Source organism: Sinohyriopsis cumingii, unplaced genomic scaffold (genome assembly GCF_028554795.1).
Source record: "Sinohyriopsis cumingii isolate HCF-2022 unplaced genomic scaffold, ASM2855479v2 utg000459l, whole genome shotgun sequence".
In the NCBI taxonomy this organism is placed as follows: Eukaryota; Metazoa; Mollusca; class Bivalvia; order Unionida; family Unionidae; genus Sinohyriopsis; species Sinohyriopsis cumingii.
In genome coordinates, this window is record NW_028315902.1 from 679,923 (window position 1) to 694,034 (window position 14,112).

Consider the following 14,112-nt stretch of genomic DNA (forward strand, 5'->3'; position numbering starts at 1 on the left):
TTTCAACAAATAACATTGAAACCAAGGGTTATTCACTAGGAAATATTTTCTCTGTTGACCAGTTATTGAAAGGATATTTACAAGGACAGGTGCATCTCCAAATTACTCTGCATGATCAACTTTTTATCCATTCTGTCATAGTTCCTGCATTAAAAGAAGGTTACAAGTTTCTAGATGGGATACAAGTTTCTAGATGGAATTGGTATTTGGGATGTTCTGTTAAACTTGGAAGTACCTTGGAGATCTACTGGAAATCAATTTTCACAAGCATAAAATCATTATAATTTTGGAAGGACACAGAGTTTGTAAAAACAAAATTTCAGTGAAGACCATCAACAAAATGAAATAAATGAAGCCCACCATTTATTTGTAAAATTGTAATCGGCAGATTTTTTTGCATTACATGTACTAAATTTGCATAAATTTCATGATGCTAAATGATATGAGTTATTTAGAGTTTTAGCAACTAATGGTGGTGGTGGTATATTTGTTTGTGGATGTGCTTATTTTATATGCCTTTTAATATCAATTTACCAGGCCTTTATACTATTGTTGCATGAGCTTTATGATACAGTAATGTCATCTGCCAAACATACTTGCTGTTTGGATGCATGCTTCTGAATAAATGATGAAACTTGTAATGTGAGGTGTGGTATGCACATGCTACACAGTATCAACCAAGTAGTATGGTGAACCAGACAGGTATTAGCTACTTATGTTCTCCTCCATTCCTTTTTAATGGACTGGTAAATTGCTGATTATCTTGTCTCAGGGTTTAAGATATACCGGTAAAGTACTTTTCAATCTTCTTGAACAGGTCCAACACAAAAATGCATGGACAAAAAAGGAACAAAAAATGCACAAGAAAGCACATATACAGTTTTTAATTTTGAATTGGATCATGATATGAAACATGATGCCAATCTGACCTCTAATATGGCTGTCATGGCAGTGTTGTTTAAAATTATTGTTGTACTTCTGCTGAACGTATCATGCTAACATATCACATATTCCAGTCTCTTTGCCATGCCAGCCATCTTGGAAATCTTGTTACTGCTACTCATGAAGAAGATATACTAATATTAATGTGAAAATGATGCCAATCTGATAGTTAAATTGGCAGCCATGGTGGACATCTTGTAAATCTTGTCATAACTATTCTACTGCACTGATGATTGAATGGCCATACACCAAAAAACCTAGATTGACCTAAGTAAAAGTTGTACCCAGCATACTGCCAAAATGGCTGCCACAGTGGCCCATGTCAGTCTCATTTATTTCTACTTATAAACAGTCATTTGCACATGTACTGACATTGACACTAAAGTTCTTCGTGTAATATATAGTTGGGCCTTAATTCAAATGGAATCAGTGGTCCATGCTATCAGGATCAAGGTTAAAGATTGTTACTAATTATTTGTACTTCTGAACATGTTAATTCAAATATATTTTGAAAAGCTAATTCAACATGCTGAAGTTTTGCTTGGTTTCAGTACTCAGGTTCAGAACAAACTGGCTTGTTGTGATTTCCTGGAATTCTTTTCAGTCAGTTAGTCCATAAAAGGAATCTAGTTTTCTTCTCTTTGTTTTTTTCTTCCAATCGTCTATTGAATTCTCTATATATAGAAAATTGGAATTTCTGCCATAATATAGTCAAAGGGAGGTAACATTTGGTGTTTTAGATTGGCTGCTTAAGCAGATTTGTGTCCCTGGAAAAGACATTTAAACTAAACACTTGTTAAGGTACAATAATATTATATTGTATTATATCAATTTGTATAAAATGCCTCAGAGTTTACCATATGTTTGCTCTGCACGCACATCTTTAGTCCAGTTTTGGATTCCCAGAGCCAGCATGTACAAGGGCTATTGGTTTAACAGTTTAAACATTCAAAGTTAGCAAATAAGAGAAAAGGTTCACCTAATTCATGGGGGAAAATGCATCTTGATGTTTCTTTGGGAGGACAGCAGCTTTAAAAACCTTTCCCATACCATCCTACCCATTTTTGTCAATGAAAAACAAAATATGTATTCTTGGGAGTGTATAGAATATTCTGTTTTTATGTTTATAATGCTGTCCCACTTCCTTCCACCCACCAAGTTTTATTATGAGGGACCATGAACTTTATGTGGTAGCTGCTGCATGTGGGTTACTTTATTTTTACGTTTTTCTCAGAGGACATGTGCTTTAAAACATGTTTTATAAGCCAAAACTTACTTTTTAAAAATGAATAATTATAAGTAAAGTCATCAGCTATGAAGTATTTTTCTGTGTACAAAATGTAGTCTATATTGGACATGAATTTAAAAAAAACAATAAAACCAGTCTGTATTGGACATGAATAAAAAGACAATAAAACCAGTTTGTATTGGACATGAAAAAAAGACCAGTCTGTATTGGATATAAATAAATAAAAACAAAATAAAACCAGTCTGTTGGATGTGAATAAAAAGACAATAGAAACTAGTCTATAAAAGACATAAATAAAAATACAAAACCAGTTCATATTGGACATACATGGGAAAAGGATTCATAAATGTTATCCTTGTTAATCAGATGTCCTTGTTAATCAGGTGTCTGCTAAGACAGGTCTTATTGTATTGTATTATCTTCCTTTATAATGCAGTGATTCTATTGTACACTGGCATTTATGGTGTAGTCCTTGTTCATTATTTAACTAAACACAAATATTTTTACTGTATTTGAAATCTCATCAGGAAATACAGTACCTTTTCTTTAAATAAGCATCAAAATCATGTTCTTTTTCAGAATTTATGAAGAATCTCAGAAATCAGATGAAAATGATGGCTTTTGTCAACCATTTCGTGGTAACACATGTGCCAAGTTGCTTGGCAACCGTAGTATCTATGTGACTTCAAAGTATGCCCAGGGCCTGAAGGAGGAGAGGTTTGTTGGTAAGCATCAGTCCTTGTGCATGTACACTCACAACCTTGTTATCCAGACTCCTTGGGGAAACTAAATATTCATATAAATGGTAGTTTGGGGTCAATGTGTTTGTGTTTTAATCCTGAAATATTTGTGCAAGTTTGGATGATCTGTAATCCATTATCTTACATTCATCTTTCGATTAGTGTAAGTTTGTTATCACTATTACTCCTAAACTACTTAGAAGATTTGCATGAAACTTTAGACACATTATCCCATGGTATAATTGGTCCTAAATTAAACTGGTGCCACTTGGAAATCCAACATGGCCACCACAGTAACCATATCAAAACATTTGTTACCACTGCTACTCCTAGTTGTATTGTTGTCTCTGCTACTCCCACATAAATTGCTGTATCAACATAGGACTTCTTTGATACCTATTTTGTCCTAAATGAAAATGGTGCCCATCATACATGCAGTATGGTTGCTCTGACAGCATGGTTTGGAAATATAGCTGTTACTACTCTCCTTGAAGAGAAAGTCATAATAGCATGGGGTTTTACCCAGAATACTTTTAATGATGTCTCTTGGTCTTAAATCAAAATGGCACCAATCTGAACTCCAGTATGCCCACCATATATTGGATATCAGATACTGTTGTTTTCACCTGAAGGAAATAAACGATATTTCAACAATGAGAAATTAAAAGAAAGAAAAGGTGAATGCTTAGAAATTCTTCTCAGCAAGTTGAGCATCAGTTCCTTTGTGGGAGTCTTGTTACATATATAGAACTTTACTTTTGATTGACACCATATAATCATTCCTGTGCTGAGGTGCTGTTATACATACATACATGCATACAGACATACAGACATGCGTACATACATGCATGCATACATACATACATACAGCAACTGACAGTGACTGACTTAACATTCTAAATGTTATATGTTTTATGTTTCAGCCGCTTTCACTGTAATTGCATCTTCCAATGATTTGTCAAAGGAGTGCCATCAGTTTGCCATCCCTTCCATTTGCTATTATGCATTTCCTCTATGTGATGAAAGTTCAGGCTCTCCCAGACCTCGGCAGATCTGTAGAGATGAATGTGAAGTCCTGGAGAAAGTCATTTGTAAAAGAGAGTACATCGTTGCTAAGCAACATCCCCTAATAGGTATGTTGTTTATATGATATGATCGAAGACCCTTTATTATGAACAGAACACATGAATAATGCAAATGTAACTTGCACATCAATGGTTCCAAGATTCAGTACCACATTCCAACAGTTACAAGGGTCAATACATTTCCTGCTTATATCAAAATTGCATCCAAATTTATCATCTGCTGGTTAATTCATCTGAAAGACAGCATCTTCCAACATCTGAACTGTCAAACTTTATGTTTTATAAGAACTTGTTGCTAGGACATGTGGCTTTAATGCCAATATAAGCTGAGCAGACATGTAGGGTGGGTGGGAAGTACTCGTGTTCATTAAAGTGTAATATTTTTCATGAACTAGAAATGCTTTTGTTTTGGATCAATTAAATAGTATTCAGATACACTAGCCATATTTTATTTGGTAGCCATGGCAACCCTCTTGGTCAGACTTGTAATCTAAGGGTAATCCAAGGGTCTCAAGTTCAGTACTAATCTAGGCCAGTCCAGGTTGGCTACTTCAGTGTGTCCTGGGCAAAGGGGTGTAGGTTTCATTTCCTGTCAGAGCAAATATAGCCTTGACTGTGTTAAAAATGCCATTTAAAGGAACCAACTATTTTATAACTCATTAAAAGATAACCATTGAACCTGATGATCCCATTCAAGTAAAGACAGACCCAGTTGATAATTTTTAAGAGATTTGCTCAGTATGGTCAATGTAAAAACCAGCTGTGCTTAATAGGACTGTTTGCATGCTTTTACAGTTTGTTCAACTGATTATTTTCAGGTTTTAAAGGGACTCTTTCACAGACAAATGACTAATCTGGAATTAAGATAATTACTATAGGGAAGTATAAAAATGGTAATTTTACTTTTAGACTTACCATGTATACTCACTGATAAGATGAGTCCAACTGCATACTACACAGACCCATAACTGGCAAAACACGGTCAGTAGAGCACACACCATTGACCCAGATCTGCTGGTGCATTATGCTGCAGCAGATTAGAACTTTTGTTCCTTGCAGTTTGACTTTACTTATAAGCGAGTACAATATATATGGTACCTTTATCCAGGTTGAGAAAAAATTCATTTTATTTGAACATTTTTGTAAAATGGGAAAAGTGAAAACTCAGTCCAGGATTCCTATTTAAAAACTTGTACTGACAACAATGACTGTTGCTTTGATATTGCATCAGCTGTAACCTGGCATGTATACATAAACTAAATTAAGCAGCTGTAACCTGGCATGTATACATAAACTAAATTAAGCAGCAGAAACAAAACTTTATCATTATACTGTGCACATCAAACATAGCAAAATCTGAATATTATAATCAAGGGTGACAGGGACACCAATGTATTACTTTATCTATACAATATCATCATTTTACAGACATCATACATTACTTGGAACCTTTCATGGTTATCATAGACATAGTTCCTATAGAGACTTGTTACCATTGGTATGCCTAGTTGAATAAATACAGCCTGCCATTATGTCAGTTTGAGGTGATCCTCTGCTTAACACAAAACAAATCTCTATTTATAGAAGCTATGTATAATATCAGTCACTAGTTTCTATAGTATCTATCATTAGTATCTATAGTATCAATCATTAGTATATATAGTATCAATCATTAGTATCTGTAGTATCAATCATTAGTATCTGTAGTATCAATCATTAGTATCTGTAGTATCTATCATTAGTATCTATAGTATCAATCATTAGTATCTGTAGTATCTATCATTAGTATCTATAGTATCAATCATTAGTATGTATAGTATCAATCATTAGTATCTATAGTATCAATCATTAGTATCTATAGTATCAATCATTAGTATCTATAGTATCAATCATTAGTATGTATAGTATCAGTCATTAGTATATATAGTATCAATCATTAGTATGTATAGTATCAATCATTAGTATCTATAGTATCAGCCATTAGTATCTATAGTATCAATCATTAGTATCTATAGTATCAGCCATTAGTATCTATATTATCAATCATCAGTATCTATAATATTAATTATTAGTATCTATAGTATAGTATCAATCATTAGTATCAGTCATTAGTAACTATAGTATCAATCATTAGTATCTACAGTATCAATCATTAGTATCTTTAGTATCAATCATTAGTTTCTATAGGTTCTATCTATAGTGTTTATATATAGTATCTATCTAATATTTTTAGTGTCTGTCTATAGTATCTATTTATAGTATCTATATTGTCTATGTATAGCATCTATCTATAGTATCAATCAGTAGTATCTTTTATAATATCTGTCTAGTGTCTATTGTATCTATCTACAATCAATATTTAGTATCTATCTGGTGTTTATTTATGGTATATATAGTGTCTATCTATAGTATCAGTAGTATCTATAATGCCTATCTATAGTAGATATCAATATAGTCTGTCTATAGTATCCTATAGTGTCTATCCATAGTGTTTATGGTATCTATATTGTCTATCTATTGTGTCTATATTATCTATGTACAGTGTCTACCTATAGTGTATGTATAGTACCTATAGTGTCTATAGTATGTGTGTGTGTGTTTGTGTGATTAGGATTTTTAATGTAGCTTTAACAATTTTTCAGTCATATTGCTATGATGTCTGCAGTGCATCAGTTTATAGTGATGTCTAGCACTGGGGCATCATGCTGAAGACATGTAGCATGATGTCCCACCCAGTCACATTATCCTGACACCAGGCCGACCAGTCCTAACACTAACCTCCTAATGCTGAGCATCTAGTGAGGCAGCTGTTAGTACCATTTTTTTAAGTCTTTGGTATGACTTGGCTGGGGTTCGAACCCATGACCTCCCACTTCTGAGGCGGATGCTCTAACCACTAGGCCACCGGAGTGGTCCTATCTATAGTATCTATTGTATCTATCTATAGTATCTATAATGTCTATTGTATCTACTCTATCCATCTATAGTATCTATAATGTCTATAGTATCTATTGTATCTATCTATAGTATCTATAATGTCTATTGTATCTACTGTATCTATCTATAGTATCTATAATGTCTATAGTATCTATTGTATCTATCTATAGTATCTATAATGTCTATTGTATCTACTGTATCTATCTATAGTATCTATAATGTCTATTGTATCTACTGTATCTATCTATAATGTCTATAGTATCTATTGTATCTATCTATAGTATCTATAATGTCTATTGTATCTACTGTATCTATCTATAATGTCTATAGTATCTATTGTATCTATCTATAGTATCTATAATGTCTATTGTATCTACTGTATCTATCTATAGTATCTATAATGTCTATTGTATCTACTGTATCTATCTATAGTATCTATAATGTCTATAGTATCTATTGTATCTATCTATAGTATCTATAATGTCTATTGTATCTACTGTATCTATCTATAGTATCTATAATGTCTATTGTATCTACTGTATCTATCTATAGTATCTATAATGTCTATTGTATCTACTCTATCTATCTATAGTATCAGTCAGTAGTATCTGTAATGTCTATCTATAGTATCTATATTGACTGCCTATAGTATCTTATAGTGTCTGTTCTATCTATGTACAGTGTCTACCTATAGTGTATATATAGTATCTATTGACATCTATAGTGTCTATCTATGGTATCTATTTATAGTATCTATCCCTAATATCTTTCTTTACTGTGGTTTGACTGGTTGTTATTTATCACTGTTAAATATGAATTTGCTGGTATAAGGCAGATAGTGTAGCCAGTCTTGCCTAATCATCAGTGTGTGTCAAATACTCTGCTACATCATCTACATAGCATACATCATAGGTAATCACGACCTCGAATATGAAATGCATGGAGATGTGCACAATTTGCATCAGTAATGTTGGCACTGTACCATGTGGATGAATCTTTCATATTGGAGTGGGTCACAAATAATTGTTTTATGCCATTGGTGTTAAAATGCAGTCTTGATTGAACCCTGGTGTTAAAATGTTCAGATCATTTGGACTGAAGATAACCATACTGAGATAACCAAACCATGTTGCAAGAAAAATCAGGATTGCAAATCCAGGACATGTTGCTGTAGCATGGATGAGAAATTTTAGTATTTAGTTGCATCAAGAAAAGTCCAGGTCATCTAATTTTCATTATTAATTCCATCATTAAACTAAACATTTCTAATAATTGTTCAAATAAATGTGTTATTTCTATTTTCAGACAACACAGTTTTACCTAAATGTCATGAGCTGGCATCACGAGGGACTCCAGAGGGAGACAACTGCATCCGTATTGGGGTTCCCACCAAAGGATATGTCACTCAGGCTGGTAAGATGGAACATAGTGATAAGACATTTATACTGTGAGAACTGTACACTAGGAATCTTTTATTTCCACTGACTCTGCATGACTGTTTTTTTTCTATTATTAACTGAATAAAACAACAATAAGTTGTATAGTATTTGTTTTCTCAGTACATACAAAATTATATTTAAAAATTACTGTACATTTATTCATTACATATTCATAGATAGTTAAATTTCTGGATTAGAGAATACGGTGCCATTGTCTTCACTGATCGTGGTTTTTCCCCCTTGTTTTCTTTGAATTCATATTTGAAGCAATTGCCTGCAGAAGTTGGTATTCCATTACTGCCAAAAACCTACAGAAGTTGGTGTTCCATTACTGACAAAAGCCTGCAGAAGTTGGTATTCCATTATTGCCAGAGCCTGCAGACATTGGTATTCCATTACTGCCAAAAGCCTGTAGAAGGTGGTATTCCATTATTGTCAAAGCCTGCAGAAGTTGGTATTCCATTAATGCCAAAGCCTACAGATGTTGGTATCCCATTATTGCCAAAAGCCTGCAAAATTTGGTATTCCATTATTGCCAAAGCCTGCAGAGATGGTATTCCATTATTGCCGAAATCCTGCAGAATTTGGTATTCCATTATTGCCAAAAGCCTGCAGAAGTTGGTATTCCATTATTGCCAAAAGCCTGCAGAAGTTGGTTTTCCATTATTGCCAAAAGCATGTGAAGCTTGTATGACATTATTGCCAAAAGCCTGCAGAAGTTGGTATGACATTATTGCCAAAGCCTACCTCTGGTAGATGGTAAAAGATAGGTATCACCATTATGTCAGTTGTCAACGATTGTGTGTTTTATAGTTCAAATTCTCCAATGATCTATACATCAAAGCACAGTTTACACACACACACACAAATTACATTTTGCAGGAAACCTGTCAAATTTTAAAGTAAAATCTGACCCTTATCTTTGCTTAGAGGCAGCTTTGGTCTTGAGATCACAAAAAAGACTTCATTCTTTCAGTCTGCAGTAAAATACAAGAGTATGCTGACCCTTGGACACAAACCATTAATTCTGTATTCTCTTTAGTAAAAATCAGTATTTTCAAATGTTAATGTTTACAATCATAAATTAGTAATTTTGCTGCTTTCCACTGCTTGCAATGTTCTTTGGGATTATTTTTAAATTTCATTTTTGTACTATCAGTAGTTTTGTTATTGGTTGACTTGGCTAAGACTTGGTTTAAGGTACCATCCTGCATGTGTCAGTCATTTAGAATATGTTTATCAACAATTGTATTCAACTATTTAATAAAACCACTTGAGAAATTAAAATAATTTTTCCAAGAATGCCCTAGCTTGGAAGACCTTTCCACCAAAACTACTAGAATCCTCAAATAACTCCTCAAGAATAGAAACGAATTTGACAGTGGGGCATCCTGGTATGAAGGCTTTTCACTTTTATAATAACCTACAAGTAACACAAATCATGTTGGCATTCAACAGTATATGGTGTCATTTTGTTAATTTGATTCTACATACCTTAAAGTGGCATTGGTATTCACTTCATTAGGGTTCCTATACATCCATATTACTTTGGAAGGTCATTATTTAGACACCTTGAGAGGTGCATAAGGCAAAATCAGTGTTAAAGTACGTAGACTATTTTTGACGAAATGAACCTAAAGGTGTGATCCAGTACAATCTGGATTGAATGTCACACACTGTGATGTCACGTTGATACCTACTCATGTTGATAAACAAATTTGTACTACACTTGATTGTGACGATTCCACTCAACGTGCTCTTTTTTTAACCCAAGTTTAGTACATGGCCACCATTATAAAAGTCCATAGCAATAGATGATTTTCATCTGGGAGTTTCTTGGTGACAGTTATGGTGCAGAGCTTTCAATAATCATGATTAAATAGACTTTACTTGAAAATTAGTGTCAAAATTTAAAGAACAATTTTGTATTTAATTTAAAATGAGTAAATGTGCATACATAACTCATGTGACTTGTACTATAATTATGTCAGCCTTTTAAAATATGGCAACTTTTGCTATAAAGTTAAGAATATTAATCATTTTCATAGAACACAATTATTGAACTATTTTTAAAAAAATTAGACCCTAACTCCATTCATATCAAGAACTGTAATGTTGCTAGAACTAATGATGACCCACCATCATTATTAAATATGACCATGGTAATTAAAACTAATGTTGACCCGCCATCATTATTAAATATGACCATGGTAATTAAAACTAATGTTGACCCACAATCATTATTAAATATGACCACAGTAATTAAAACTAATGTTGACCCACCATCATTATTAAATATGACCATGGTAATTAATACTAATGTTGACCCACCATTATTATTAAATATGACCACAGTAATTAAAACTAATGTTGACCCACCATCATTATTAAATATGACCACTGTAATTAAAACTAATGTTGACCTATCATCATTTTTAAATATGACCACAGTAATTAAAACTAATGTTGACCTATCATTTTTAAATATGACCACAGTAATTGAAACTAATGTTAACCCACCATCATTATTAAATATGACCACTGTAATTAATACTAATGTTGACCCACCATCATTATTAAATATGACCACAGTAATTAAAACTTGAGAAAAGTTTTAACCACTTCTTCTCAGTCCCCATCTGCTTGAAACAACCTCACTCCTCCCCACCCCAAAAAGGAAAATTATTTGACTAATTTTAAAGCAAATTTTAATGGGGTTTTTTTCTTCTCTCATTGAGATTACTTGGTTAACTGTTGTTACATTTTGTATTCAGTTAAGTTCACTATGAAAAGTGTATATAATTTGTACACATATTTGCTGTGAAGTTATTTAATCTTACATTAATTTGTTGTGTAGAGTGTATTTAATTTGTACACAGATCAATACTTTTTGGTGAATGTTGATGTAATGATTCAAGTTAATGTTTCCTCATGCATCATATATCTTGTCTTTCCAGAGGAAACCTGTGTCCGTGATTCTGGTGCAGATTACAGGGGGTCAGTAAGCACTACAAGGTCAGGCCGAACCTGTAAGAACTGGAAAAACAACCCACATTTCAGGACCAAGGAGTATCAAGATTTACTGGGTAACACATCAGTCCAATAGACTGGTAGTCTGATGAAGTTTGGCCCTTTGGATGGCAGTTTGTATTTCATATATAGACGTATTATTGTGCAAATTTCCTCTAAAAAATCTGTAGACAGAAAGAAACAAGTCTGAGCTAGCTAAGTGGAGGGGGGTTGTAACATACCATAGCTGTTAAACAGCCTGGTGGCTTTTGTTTCTTATGAAGCTGGACATTAAACAGCCATCCACATATCAACCTTTTTTGAAGGCAACATTCTTAGCTTGTAAATTATCTGCATTTTAATTTCATTTTAATTTAGCAAATATATTGTTAACACAATCAGTCTTTGTTAGTGATAAAATCTGTTAGATATCACTAACTAGAGATGGAAATAATTTATTATTAGGGGTCACATCTACTAGCACTAACTAGAAATTGAAACCAGTGATTCTTACGTGTCAGATTTGTTAGATATTGCTTACTAGATGTAGAAATAAGTGAAAGGGGTCAGATTGGTTAGATGCCGTCAATTTGAGATAGAAATATTTGACAGAGATCAGGTCTGTTAGGTACAGTTAACTTGAGATCTGTTAGATACAATTAACTTGAGATGGAAATATTTGACAGAGATCAGATCTGTTAGATACAATTAACTTGAGATGGAAATATTTGACAGAGATCAGATATGTTAGGTACAATTAACTTCAGATGGAAATATTTGACAGAGATCAGATATGTTAGATACAATTAACTAAAGATGAAAATAGGCGAGACTTAGAGATTAAACTTGTACATTCTCATATACAATAACAGGTAACCACAACTTCTGCCGCAACCCCAACAACAGCTTGGAAGGACCATGGTGCTTCACAGACAACATCTATCAAGAGAGAGAACTGTGCAGTATTCCATTGTGTGGTACGTATCAAACAAAGAAAGAAGAGCTTCATACTTTTTGTACCCAGTTCTGACAATACCTATACAAGGGAACCTTGAGTATCTGTACCTCATTAATGTGGACTTATTAGTTTGTCTGAATGAGAAAGTTGTTGTTGTTTGGGGTTTAATGCCTTTGTTCAGCACGCGTTATGCTATATATGGTAGCCAGTATAACGGTGGAGAAAGAACCTGGAAAAAACGCAGGAAGAACCACCAACTCAAAGGAAGCTACTGGTAAGCTTTCTCATATACCCACGTAGGCCGAGCCAAAGACTCAAGCCCACACAGACAGGTGAGATGGCGCTGATTGGTAAAGGCGAGTGCTTTATACCACTCACTGAATGAGAATCATGTGCCTTATAAATGTAGATTTCGTATAACCCAAACACATGCTCAGCACAGTTTTACTTTGTTTGAGACATGTCATTTATTGACATCAAACTAACTCGAGCAATTTGAGATGCAAAAAACTCCATTTATGTAGATATTTTATATGCAAGTATGTGTTAATAATTATGTAAGAATAATAATGAATGAACTGTTTGCTGTGTGCAAACATTGGACATCACATGGGAAGACATAGAACCATGAGGCTAAAACACTTCCCGCAAGTTCCAGCAAATGTTTGCACACAGCCAATCATTTGTTAAATATATATTTGTTCATCAGAGTTTCTGTTTATATGAATGTTGTCTTGCTCCTCAGTGTGGTTGCATATACAAGGTTCTGCTATATCAAATGCAGATGTTTCTAAACTTCCTCTTCAGATGCATTTCCCAATTATAATATCTTAGATATTATATTATATTACAGTCACACCCAGTTATCTCTGTTACATCTTGGGTGCAAATAATTGTCAACATAACTGGATCCTGAGATATCAGGGTTCCTAAAAACCAGTGATGTAAATTTTAAAGATGACCTTGACATTTATTCCTGTCTCTTACTCATAGGTTTGCTGGAACGATGTTGACCAACATGTCTTACTTTTAAGTTTAATAACTGCTTTATTTGTATAAAGTTTTACTCCAATAACAAGTGTTGTGATTTCATGCTTTTTAGACAGAACTCAGACTCCAGCAGACATTACAAAAAGAACAGTGTTAATAAATTCTTCATTCAAATGGCTATTGAGATGCACAGATGTGCTCTAAATAATTTATATTCATTATTAAGATCTTTTGATTTAAAAGAATCCAATTCATTTATTTTTGGACACTGAAAAAATGTATAATGATGTAAAAACAAATAGTATCCATTGTCAACCAACATGTGTAAACAAACAATTTACCACAACATGCATTGTCCAGCCGCATGTGGCTGTTTAGTTGTTACAGCATGTACATACTACATGTACAATGGCCTAGATTTTGGGCTGCCTCAGTGTCTGAGACAACAAATGTAAACTTCTTTAAGGAGGCTACCAAGGGAACGAGGCTACCCATAGGAAAATGAAAACCTGTCACCAAATTTTTATTAATTAAGAGTAACTAAAACTTGTACTATTTTGAAACATGCATGCATTCCAAAACATAGTAATGCATATAAATATAATGAACCTGCAGAAAACAACTTGCACAAAAAATAAATTTGTTCCAATGATTGATACCTATGGAAAATGCAATACTCGATTAGATTCCGTTGCTACAATCGGAATAGTCTTGAATTAATGGCTGATGATATCGCAGACTCCTTCAGATTTCCTTGGGAAGA

The 14,112-nt window shown here is 33.5% G+C and overlaps 1 protein-coding gene across 3 annotated transcripts in view; it reads left to right on the top strand.

Moving 5' to 3' along the window:
* The window catches only part of LOC149773989 (inactive tyrosine-protein kinase transmembrane receptor ROR1-like), a 467,815-nt gene that overhangs the window by 439,851 nt on the left and 13,852 nt on the right, over positions 1-14,112 (top strand). For all 3 annotated transcript variants that reach the window (XM_089945925.1, XM_089945926.1, XM_089945927.1), the window contains 5 exons: positions 2,771-2,916; positions 3,855-4,064; positions 8,259-8,366; positions 11,350-11,478; positions 12,274-12,378. In XM_089945925.1, coding sequence (XP_089802051.1) covers positions 2,771-2,916; positions 3,855-4,064; positions 8,259-8,366; positions 11,350-11,478; positions 12,274-12,378 — 698 coding nt within the window. The remainder of the gene's footprint in view (positions 1-2,770; positions 2,917-3,854; positions 4,065-8,258; positions 8,367-11,349; positions 11,479-12,273; positions 12,379-14,112) is intronic.